The sequence below is a fragment of the Cervus elaphus genome, chromosome 11, assembly GCF_910594005.1.
Source record: "Cervus elaphus chromosome 11, mCerEla1.1, whole genome shotgun sequence".
NCBI lineage: Eukaryota > Metazoa > Chordata > Mammalia > Artiodactyla > Cervidae > Cervus > Cervus elaphus.
Genome location: NC_057825.1, coordinates 67,465,960 through 67,478,009, shown reverse-complemented (window position 1 = coordinate 67,478,009; position 12,050 = coordinate 67,465,960). Strand labels below are relative to the sequence as shown.

General features: G+C 38.2%; 1 protein-coding gene across 2 annotated transcripts in view; it reads left to right on the top strand.

The window, feature by feature from the left end:
• ACYP2 (acylphosphatase 2) overlaps positions 1-12,050 on the top strand; it is a 175,220-nt gene that overhangs the window by 9,301 nt on the left and 153,869 nt on the right. For both annotated transcript variants that reach the window (XM_043918014.1, XM_043918015.1), the window contains exons 2-3: positions 6,145-6,161; positions 8,000-8,109. In XM_043918014.1, coding sequence (XP_043773949.1) covers positions 6,145-6,161; positions 8,000-8,109 — 127 coding nt within the window. The remainder of the gene's footprint in view (positions 1-6,144; positions 6,162-7,999; positions 8,110-12,050) is intronic.

Sequence of the window (12,050 nt, the reverse complement as noted above, 5' to 3'; positions counted from 1 at the left end):
TCTTGCCCAGAGAGTTCCATGGACAGAGGAGCATGGTGGGCTGCAGTCCATAGGGTTGCATAGAGTTGGACGCTACTGAAATGACTTAGCTCGCACACACACACACAGGACAATGAGTAAGGCAGAGTTTTGGGGATGTGGTGTCAGTCTTCAGCAAGTGAACTTTATAATGATCTATACTGCAGAATTGAACACAGCACCCCAGACACCAACAGGGCTTCCTCTATGGGCAGAACAGAAGGGGTGATCCTTTGAGTAACTAGTTCCCAGAAAGAAAAGGAGGAAGCACCTGGCCTATGTATGCTTCTCCTTCCAAACTTACCTATTGGACTGCATGTCCTCAACGAGGAGTCAGGAACAGGTAAAGAGTGGCCAGGAGTGACACACAAATGAATATTTCTCCTCATTAAAGGAACTATTACAAGGGCAAAGAAACTTTCTCCTCCAGAAATTAGCTATAAAATCTACAGCACAGGTGCTTGCTCAGTAGTTCAGTCATGTCTGACTCTTGGCAATCCCATGGTCTGTAGCCTGCCAGGCTCCTCTGTCCATAGAGTTTTCCAGGCAAGAATACTGGAGTGGGTTGCCATGCCCTCTCCAAGGGATCCTCCCAACCCAGGGATTGAATCACATCTCTTGCATCTCCTGCTTTGGCAGGCAGATTCATTACCACTGAGTCACCTGGGAAGCACTTGCCTCTATTATCACTATGTAATTTACAACATTTCCATCACCCCCCACCAAAGGATTCCTGCCCCCCAGTTCCCTTCATTCCCTACTCCTCACCTTCCCCATCCCTCAGGGATATCACGGACAAGGTCTCTGCGATTTCTTTGGGCTTTCCCTTATGGTTTCTAGATGGCTGTTGTAGCTCCAGTCATTACATTCACCATATAGTCAGGAGGAGAAGATACAAAGATGGACCCTTGGCTGAGTCAGCCCCTGTCAATGAGCTTTCTTGAAAGCTTCAGCTGATGTCTCAACTTACATCTCATGGGCCCTCCCTCTTAGAAGGAAGATTGGGAGATGCAGAAGAGCATGTTGCTGCCCCGAAGTAACATAAGAATTTTGTTAGAAAAGAAGGGGAAAGTGGATTTTGTGTAGGCAACTAATGGTGTCTGCCACAGATATTCATATATTAATTACATTTAACAGCATAGTAATTACATTTGGTATTATTTTTCAAGTCTTGATGCAAAAGGACATATTTCAGAAAGCCTTTGATCTCCATGGTCTCAGTCTCGAAGCATTTCATTTATAACCAAGACAACCTGAATTTCTGTTAAGTACATATTGAATCATTCATATATGATTTACTTCAGTCTTATGTTTTTTCAATTGAATCACTACTTAAAGCAATGGGTAGATCCATCCTGGGTGTTCATTGGAAGGACTGATGTTAAAGCTGAAACTCCAATACTTTGGCCACCTGATGCAAAGAGCTAACTCATTTGAAAAGACCCTGGTGCTGGGAAAGATTGAGGGCAGGAGGAGAAGGGGATGACAGAAGATGAGATGGTTGGATGGCATCACTAACTCAATGGACATGGGTTTGGGTGGACTCCGGGAGTTGGTGATGGACAGGGAGGCCTGGCGTGCTGCAGTTCATGGGGTTGCAAAGAGTCGGACATGACTGAGCGACTGAACTGAACTGAACACTTGTATTATCTACTCAATTTGTCAAGCAGTATGAACTTAGCCTACAATTAATTCTCTTAAATGTAAAAGACAGTCCTTTAGTTCTACTGTGTTAAGATTTGTTTAATAAATGTGTGTGTGCCCTTACCATTCATGGTTACAAATACAGTCACCATATCCTACTCTAGTTTCTTAGTCCCAAGTCCTCTAAGTTCTATGAGGTAACTAATTAAAACATTTCTTTTTCAATTTTTATGGTCATTAAGCCGTTATTTATAAGCAACATACTCATATTACTATTTCTTAATTTGTCAACTTAAGCATTAGTTAGTGACTTTTTGCTATCCTTTATAGTATATAGTATATAAATACACAGACACATACACCAAACACTCTATATTATCCTTTAGATAAAGTAGTAAAGTTATACTAGAATCAACACAGAATTCTTATAATTTTTCCAGCATCAAGTGCAGTAAATTTATCATCATCACTTTGAAGTGAAATTTAAATTCTAATCAATATAGTTGCATGTATATTTGCAATGTTAATAATAAATTATTACAGGACAATAAAACATTTCACTTAAATATTTATCAGCTGGTTGTTCTATCATTCAACAACTATGTTGTTTTCATTTATTTAACAACTATGTGCAAAGGTCTGGTCTAGATGTTGGGGACACAGTGGTTAATGAGACAGAGAAAATTCGGCCCAAATATAACTTACAGTGTAGACAGGAAATTTAAAAAAGTAAACATCCATAATAATACCATACAGTAATTGGTGTTATGCGTATCCCAGAAATATATAGGGGTGCGCTGCTGTTTTAGAGAAATTTGGTTAGGGAATATTTCTCTGTGGAGATGACATTGGTGCAGAGACATGAATGATGAGAAGGAGCCAGTTGTGAGGAGAGCAGAGGGAAGACCATTTCAGGCAGAGGGAACAGTAAATGCAAAGGCTCTGAGGCAGGAATATGCTTGGCATTTTGAGGGGCATAAAGAAGAAAAATTTGGCTGCAATGGAATGAGCAAAGGAGAGTCCTAAGAGGTGAGACAGAGATTAGAAAGGGACAGGGACCTGGAGGCTGTGGTAACCAGAGTATATTTTATGTGAGTGTAATGGGAAGCCACCAGAGAGTTTTAAGGTATGGAAGAAGTGATTTCACTTAAGGAAAGAAAACCACTGTGGCTGCTTTATGGAGACTAGATTATAGGAGGGCAGAGCTAGACGTAAAGAGACTAGTGAAGGGGGCCATTGCTGTGGGTCAGTAGAGAGATTAGGATAACTAGGACTAGGACTAGGCTGTAAAGACATTATTATCCATTTTTCTAGAAACAGTCAAAACAGAACTTTTTTTTTTTAGCAAGTCTTAAACGAAATTTGAGGCTAGAAATAATTGGTAAAATGAGTGCAATGACGTGGTTTTGAATATTTGACCATGTATGGTATCTGAATAACCCATGATCTTGATTTTGGGACTTGGCACGTGTTCTTCCATTTGTAATGTTATTCCTTTCTCATCATACTAAATTTTACTCATCATCCAAGTCTCAATTCTAAGTATATTTTCAATAAGTCTTCTCTAAAATCACCCAAGGGTTGTCATTTGAACTCCCACTTGCATCCTGATTTATGCATTTTACAACTCATAATTGTTCTTTTTTTATTTATTAAAAATTTCCCCCCATTTTTATTGAAATATAATTGATAGTACTGTATACATTTTTTGGGGGCTTCCCAGGTGGCTCAGTGGTAAAGAATCTGCCTGCCAATGCAGGAGACAGAGGTTTGATCCCTGGGTCAGAAAGATCCCCTGGAGAAGGAAATGGCAACCCACTTCAGTATTCTTACCTGGGAAATCCCATGGACAGAAGAGCCTGGCATGCTACAGTCCATGGAGCTGCAAAGAGTCAGACATGATTTAGAGACTAAACAACAACTATATAAGTTTAAGGTATACATTGTAATGATGTGACATATACGCCATGAAATTATTATCATAGTAAGCTTAGTAGTGAATATCCATCATCTCATATAGGTGCAAAATTAAATGAAAAAGATTTTTTGCCTTGTGGTGTGAGCTCTAAGGATTTACTCTCTTAACAACTTTCATATGTTAATTATATTTATTATGCTGTATATTATATCTCTAGTACTTAATTATTTTATAACTGAAAATTTGTATCTGTTGTGTTCTACATTTTAACTACCATTTTGTCTGTCTTCCCCACTAGACTGTAAGCTCCTAGATGCCAGGGGCTATCTTATTTACTCATCTCATTCTATGCATTTAGAATTAGACAATTAATGAATAGTTGTTAAGTGAATAATCAGAATATCTAATAGTGTGCTTATTATGAGTTGCCGAATTCTTAGATTATTTGTGTGAAACAACTATTTCATTAACAGACTAGAGTAGGTAATTTCCTTCACCTTGCACTGTGTTGGATAACTCTTAGAAAAATTTCTCAAACCCTGTCACCTTTAGAACATGGCCTTTTTGTCATCTGTTTACAGATAGACGGTGGAATGGCTGCTGGGGATTCATAAATGTTGAAAGGATGTCGCTCTTCACCAGGAGTCGGGGTGGGATGGAGTAGGGATGGGAATGGGCAGCTTGTTGTTACTCCCTTTCTGGCAGCTCCTGTGTTTCTGGCAGTAGAGGTCAAGGGCCGAGGGAGCAACCTGAGTGGTAGATTATGCCTGCTCCTCTCCAACACCAAGGCCAGTTAGCGTACAGCATGGGGATTTCTTGCCTTTTCTTTGTCTGTAGTTTCTTTCATGTCGTGTTGCTGAATTGTGAAGTAGCTGAAGCAATATTGATATGCAGGTATATGATTTATTACCAACACAAATTTGAACAACATTAGTGGGGAATGCATCAGATCTGCAGTACTCTGCGAAGTTGAAGATTCCATACCTGCAATATAAATCCTTTTCAGGCCTTTCCCAGACCTTCTTTTAAGGTAGAGCTAACCTCTAAACTGTAGTGGGCAGAGGAATTACCTGGAGAGCATGTTAAAACTGGATTCCTGGATGCAACCTGCAGAGTTTCTGTTTTTTTAGTTCTGGGGAGGAGCCTGAGAAAGTGATTTTTCTAAAAATCCTTCAGGTGATGCTATTGCCTCTGGTTCCTGGATCACTCTGAGTCGAAAAGAGCTGGACTGTGTTTTCAGTTTCTGTTTGCTTTAGTTGCATGTGCTTTCTTTTCTTAGTGCTAACATCATTTGGGGCTGTTCACTGTGGAGAAACCCAAAAGGGATATGCACGATATGCTTGGACCCAAACCTTCAACTCTGCTCAGTCAGCATCTTCTGGGATGCCCTCTCTCTTAGGATACAATGACTGCATGCTCCTCCACAGTTCTGCCTGTTTTGTTTCTCTCTTCTACATGGTCTGGTTGACCAGAAGTTTCTCTTGGGTTTTTTACCCATTCCTTTTAAATATATCTACTAACTTGTGTCTTTCTCTCCATCTATATAATAGATTGCTTTTCTGATTCTCCTTCAAATCAGTATTCCTCACTCATCATTCTTCCACATTTTATAGGTTTCTTTTAAAATCTTTTTTATAGCCCCATAAACATTTCATTTGTGATACTACCCAGTCTTTATTGCTCAACTACTCTTTTTCTTCATATTCATCTGGTACCACAGTACACTCCCCTCAGGAAACAAATAATATTCCTTGTTATAAATCTGCTTACAAAAGTATATAAAATTATCTAAGCCACTGATGTCATCTTCTGTATCATTTTAACCAGGCTCAGTTGCTGTTTGGAAAAGCAATTGACCTCTCTGAAATTGATTTGATCTCTCCCCTGTGATTTGCCAATATTTTTCCTAATTTTTAATAATTGAGGTATAATTTACATTCGGTAATATTTACCCTTTTTAGTGTACAGTTGAATGAATTTTCATAGATGCATAAGTCATGTAAGCACCATCAGCACATCTGAGACATGAAATAGTCCAATCACCCCCAAAAGTTCCCTCGTGCTCCTTCCTGGCACCCTTCTTCTCCTCACTCCCAGCCCTTGGCAATCACAGATCAGTGTCCTATCTCTGTAGTTTTGTCTTTTCCAGAATGTGGAATTAAAATAGAAATGTTTTATTACATTTAAACTTGAATTTAGTCCTTGCCTTTAAAGAAATCATTCTAAAAGTTGAGGGTGGGTAAATTTTATGCCAGCATACTCAGCTCTTCTTGTAGTATTTATTTTGTTTTATTTAGCATTTTAATAGAATGATGTGCAGTTTGGCATTTCATTGTACTTTGGTTTCAGAACATTGTTCTTTTTCTCCGAAATAGTCTTCCTTTTCTCTTTTTGTTTTAAAAGGAAAGAATTTTTAAAAAAGCACTTTCTGAAGGCATTCAGATGTTAAAGGTTTTGTTTATTTCATTTACTTACTGTTTAATAAACTAGAAAGCTAAGTCAGGAAATATATGTTTTTTAAAGGTAGACAAACTAATATTTCTTTTCATCTTTCTTTCATACAGGTGTTTGCTTCAGGATGGTAAGTCAGTACAATCTCTTTATTATTTTCTGCCATCTCTGCCCTCCCTCCACTGTTATTTCTAGTTACGGAGACAGAGCAGTTATCTATGTACTTAGTTCTAATCTTGTCCTTGACAGCAAATGAAGAAATATTTGTATTTCTTTCAAATTACTGGCTGAGATTTTTATGAAGACTGTCTTTTAAAAGCAGTCTATTAAAAAAAGACTAGTTACAGACTAGCAGTCCATTATAGCCTTCCTAGTTTTCCATTAATATTTCTGTGAATTTCAAAAGTTCCTCTCTGGGGAGATCCAGTTAAACATTTTGGTTATATATGCTTAATGCTGAAGTGACTGAGCAAACACACACACATGTTTAATACAAAGTGTGGCATCTTCCACTTGTCCTGGATGGAAGTATCTTTCCAAACAAGGATACACATCTTGAAATGCAGGATGAGAAATGCCCATGTTGAATAAGGAAGTGACTCCGAGGTGAAAGAAAGTGGTAGTTGCTCAGTTGTGTCCAACTCTTTGTGACCCTACACTTTGTGAGCCCACCAGGCTCCTTTGTCCGTGGAATTCTCCAGGCAAGAATACTAGAGTGGGTAGCCATTCCCTCCTTCAGGGGATCTTCCCGACCCAGGGGTAGAACCTGAGTCTCCCACTGGAGACTCTACCGTCTGAGCCGCCAGGGAAGCACCTAGGTTTTTAAAGTTAAAACCCCTTGTTGCCTTTTAAATATTTATTTTAAAATATCTACTTGTTTTAAAATATTTTAAGATTATCTGTTTTTAAAATCTGGTACTCCTTTCCTAAAAGTTAAAGGTGGCATGTATTTTCACCTACTGTTTAAGCTTGGAATCACTAGCTAGGTCCCTGTTCCTAACCTCTGAGAGTTTGAACAGGTTGCCATAAGTCGAGTCTCCGTATTTTGAGATAGACCCTCCCCTAGAATTCAGATTGTTTCCTTTTTCATTATTCTCTGGGAAGACTTATTTTCAGAACCAGCCCTTAAGCAATCCTAGCTGTAATCATCTTGGTTTGTATTGCTTCATTTAGTTGGGCATACAGAGTGCACAGCTCTTGGTCACCCTGGCCTCCAACTAGGAGAAAAGCATGTTTCTAAAAAGTGCTAGTAGACTGGTTCCATGGAATTTTGTTGTGATGTAGTTAAAGTAATTCAAAATTAAAATGTTTCTGGGTTTTCATGTGTCAGTAGCGTAACTAAATTTGGAATTGGGAAAAGGAATTTTAAGAAAGAATGATTGGAGAAATAAATTTACTCATAGAAAATTATAATATTTGTGCCAAGTACAGAGTCAAGAGAAAATGTCAGAATCTTCTCTTTCAGTACTTTGTATTGATTGTAACTAGATATTTTTCTTCAGTGACTGAGTATCTTGGAGTGATCATCGTTTGGAACCCAGATTGACAGTGTAGCTTAGAATGTAAATCCATGGCTGATTCATATCAATGTATGACAAAACCCACTGGAAAAAAAAAATAATAATTAAAAAAAAAAAAAAAAAGAAGATTGTGAGGGCAATGCAACTGAGTTTTATGGATTCCAAACGAATCATGGATAATGCTTTCTGAAATAATTCCCACCATCAGTTTATTTTCTCACAACGTGCTTGTCTTTACTGAATGTGGAATTTAGCAAAACAAAACAAAAATCATTTAAATGAAGGTTCTTATAAATGTAGGTATTACCAGAGGTCAGCTACATAATTTTTAGCATAGACTATATTTTAGAAAAAAATTAATCAGCTTTTTTTTGTGACCATACTTTTTTGAAAGTTAGGATCAATTGTGACACTGGACTTTGTCTCTCTTGTTTTCTCCTGAAACCAGTACACTGAAGATGAGGCTAGGAAAATTGGAGTGGTTGGCTGGGTGAAGAATACCAGCAAGGGCACTGTGACAGGCCAAGTGCAAGGCCCTGAAGAGAAAGTCAATTCCATGTAAGTAAGAAGACGAGTAACACGCTCGTGTGATTTATGTTTGGTTGGACAATAAGAATAGAATTGATGGGCCAATTTTCGTTTGTAGACTATCACTAAACTAACATGTTTTGACGTAGACCAGCAAAGAAATTCTTAAAGTTGAGAGTGGAATTTCTACTTTCAGGAATGGATTTCCCACTTGGGCAGGCCCTCAGAAAGGACTTTAGCATCATTCTCCAATCTGTATGAACCGTGTTCTGTCAGTCTCCTGTCATATAAGGGAGACATCCAGGGTCAAGTATTTCTCATCTTAAGTGGTTGTGACAGGAGCAGGAGCATAGTGCTTCAGAATGGTTCTTAAAGTTCCTTCCATGGCTGACTCATGTCAATGTATGACAAAACCCACTACAATATTGTAAAGTAATTAGCCTCCAACTAATAAAAATAAATGAAAAAAAAAAAAGAATGGTTCTTAAAGTTCTTAAAAACCTGCAAGGCAAAAAGGTTGCCATTTCCCTTGTATTGTTTAATTATCTTATTTGTCTAATTGTAATTTTATTTGTACTGTCAATTAAAGTTATGTTTGATGAGCTGTATAGTTACTATAGTAAGAGTCCTTGCAGTGCAAAGGACATCAGATTCAGTCATAGAGGAAAAGTGTCTTGTGCACTCAATGTCATTTTCAAAGATCTTATCTTTTCAGTTTCCTAATTTCCACTGCTCTTTGTAGTCTTTTCTTGTTTGTTTGTTTTAAATAAAAATGGCTCCTATTTATTGAGCATTTGCAACATATTAGGTAATATGCTAAATACTTTACATGGATTGTCTCATTTAATCTACACAATAGATCTTATGAGATCAGTTCAGTTAAGTCGCTCAGTCGTGTCCAACTCTTTGTGACCCCATGAATCGCAGCACACCAGGCCTCCCTGTCCATCACCAACTCCCGGAGTTTACCCAAACTCTTGTCCATCGAGTCGGTGATGCCATCCAGCCATCTCATCCTCTGTTGTCCCCTTCTCCTGCCCCCAATCCCTGCCAGCATCAGGGTCTTTTCCAATGAGTCAACTCTTCGAATCAGGTGGCCAAAGTATTAGAGTTTCAGCTTCAGCATCAGTCTTCCAATGAACACCCAGGACTGATCTCCTTTAGGATGGACTGGTTGGATCTCCTTACAGTCCAAGGGACTCTCCAGAGTCTTCTCCAACACCACAGTTCAAAAGCATCAATTCTTTGGAGCTCAGCTTTCTTCACAGTCCAACTCTCACATTCATACATGACCACTGGAAAAACCATAGCCTTGACTAGACGGACCTTTGTTGGCAAAGTAATGTCTCTGCTTTTTAATATGCTATCTAGGTTGGTCATAACTTTCCTTTCAAGGAGTAAGTGTCTTTTAATTTTATGGCTGCAATCACCATCTGCAGTGATTTTGGAGCCCCCCAAAATAAAGTCTGACACTGTTTCCACTGTTTCCCCATCTATTTCCCATGAAGTGATGGGACCAGATGCCATGATCTTTGTTTTCTGAATGTTGAGCTTTAAGTCAACTTTTTCACTCTCCTCTTTCACTTTCATCAAGAGGCTTTTTAGTTCCTCTTCACTTTCTGCCATAAGGGTGGTGTCATCTGCATATCTGAGGTTACTGATATTTCTCCCGGCAATCTTGATTCCAGCTTGTGCTTCCTCCAGCCCAGCGTGTCTCATGATGTACTCTGCATATAAGTTAAATAAGCAGGGTGACAATATACAGCCTTGATGTACTCCTTTTCCTATTTGGAACCAGTCTGTTGTTCCATGTACAGTTCTAACTGTTGCTTCCTGACCTGCATATAGGTTTCTCAAGAGGCAGGTCAGGTGGTCTGGTATTCCCATCTCTTTCAGAATTTTCCACACTTTATTGTGATCCACACAGTCAAAGGCTTTGGCATAGTCAATAAAGCAGAAATAGATGTTTTTCTGGAACTCCCTTGCTTTTTCGATGATCCAGCGGATGTTGGCAATTTGATCTCTGGTTCCTCTGCCTTTTCTAAAACCAGCTTGAACATCTGAAATTTCACAGTTCACGTATTGCTGAAGCCTGGCTTGGAGAATTTTGAGCATCACTTTACTAGCATGTGAGATGAGTGCAATTGTGCGGTAGTTTGAGATAGGTACTCATTAATATCCAATTTTACTCTTGCCTGGAAAATCCCATGGCCGGAGGAGTCTGGTAGGCTATAGTCCATGGGGTCGCTAAGAGTCAGACACGACTGAGCGACTTCACTTTCACTTTTCACTTTGACGCATTGGAGAAGGAAATGGCAACCCACTTCAGTGTTCTTGCCTGGAGAATCCCAGGGACGGGGGAGCCTGGTGGGTTGCTGTCTCTTGGGTCGCACAGAGCTGGACATGACTGAAGCGACTTAGCAGCAGCAGCAATACCCAATTTATTTTATTTTGTTGTTTGCAATTTGTTTTTGTTTTCTTTACAAAATGTTTTCAGATTTCAAAAGCAATACTTTTTGCTTGTTGTAGTGAATGAAGTAATAAAATGCAGAGAGGTATAAAAGCAAAGCTAGTAATTGCCCCCTCCCCTCTACTTCCCTCTCTTTTATGTAACCTGGGCCAGTGACTTTGTGAATCCTTTCCGAAGCTTTCTTTTTCACTTAAAATATTTAATTGTACATTTATAATTAGGGTTTTGCTTGTTTTTACTGAAATAAGAAACTTTATGCATATTTTTCTGTTACTACTTTTTTTTTTTTACTTTATGGACGTTCAACAATCAGGAAATATATAACTACCAACTCCTTATTTTTTCCAGTTTTTTTATATACAAGTACATATTTGCATTTGTGCTTAAACCATACTTCAACTTGAAGAGTGGGGTCCAAAGTTCAATTTGATAACATGTGGGGTAATATTTAATGGAAAAAAGTTATGTTTTTCAGTAGTCACAAAATGCACAAATGAGAAGACTATGATACTTACATTATGTTATTGTTTAGTCGCTAAGTTGTGTCCAACTCTTTGTGACCATTTGGACTGTAGCCTGCCAGCCTCCTCTGTCCGTGAGATTTCCCAGGCAGGAATACTGGAGTGGGTTGCCATTTTCTTCTTCACGGGATCTTCCCAATCCAGGGATTGAACCCATGTCATTAGTAGACAGATTCTTTACCACTGACATTATACAGAACTAATATTTTTTTTAGTTCAGTGAATGAGAAAGTGCTAGATGACTGTGAAATAATTTGAGAATGGGGACCATGTGGAGGATGGACACTCTTGCCAATCATGATGTATCCTAATCCATGTTGTAGCAAGTTTTTCATTACTTTCCTTAATATCAATGTAATCATAGCATATATTCTGCCCATTTTTCCTTTTCAACCCCAGAAACCCTTCTTCCTCACCACACTGTCAATCATCTCTGTTAACTATATGTGTGTTTCCTTCCATGTTTGTCTCCAGATTCACATTCACACAACACATGTGTGTGCACACAAACACATTCAGGTGCACATATGTTTTGGGGTTTTGTTCAATGTTTACTTTTTAAAAATGGGATCACGGTGTATCCATCTCTATGCATCTTGCCTTTATCATTTAAAAATACATCCAGGAGATATACCACTAATTTGTTCTTTTTAATAGCTGCTTAATATTCCACAGTATAAATGAGTCGTTATCTATTACCTTATAGTGCAAACTCATTTTGTTACTTTTTATTTTTTCTGCAGTAAGAACACTGCTGTAATAAACATTTTATTTGTAATTTTGTTTTTGTGGAATTGATTTCCAGGAGTGTGATTTGTTGGTTGAAGTGTTGATGTATTTTTAATTAAAAAATATTTGCGCAACTGCTTTTCAATAGCTGTGAACAAATTTTTTTCTCTTTATCCTGTTGACAGTTGTTGCTCTTTCATTTTTATTTTATCTGATTGGGTGTAGAGGAATGTATTTTTTTTTTTTAATGT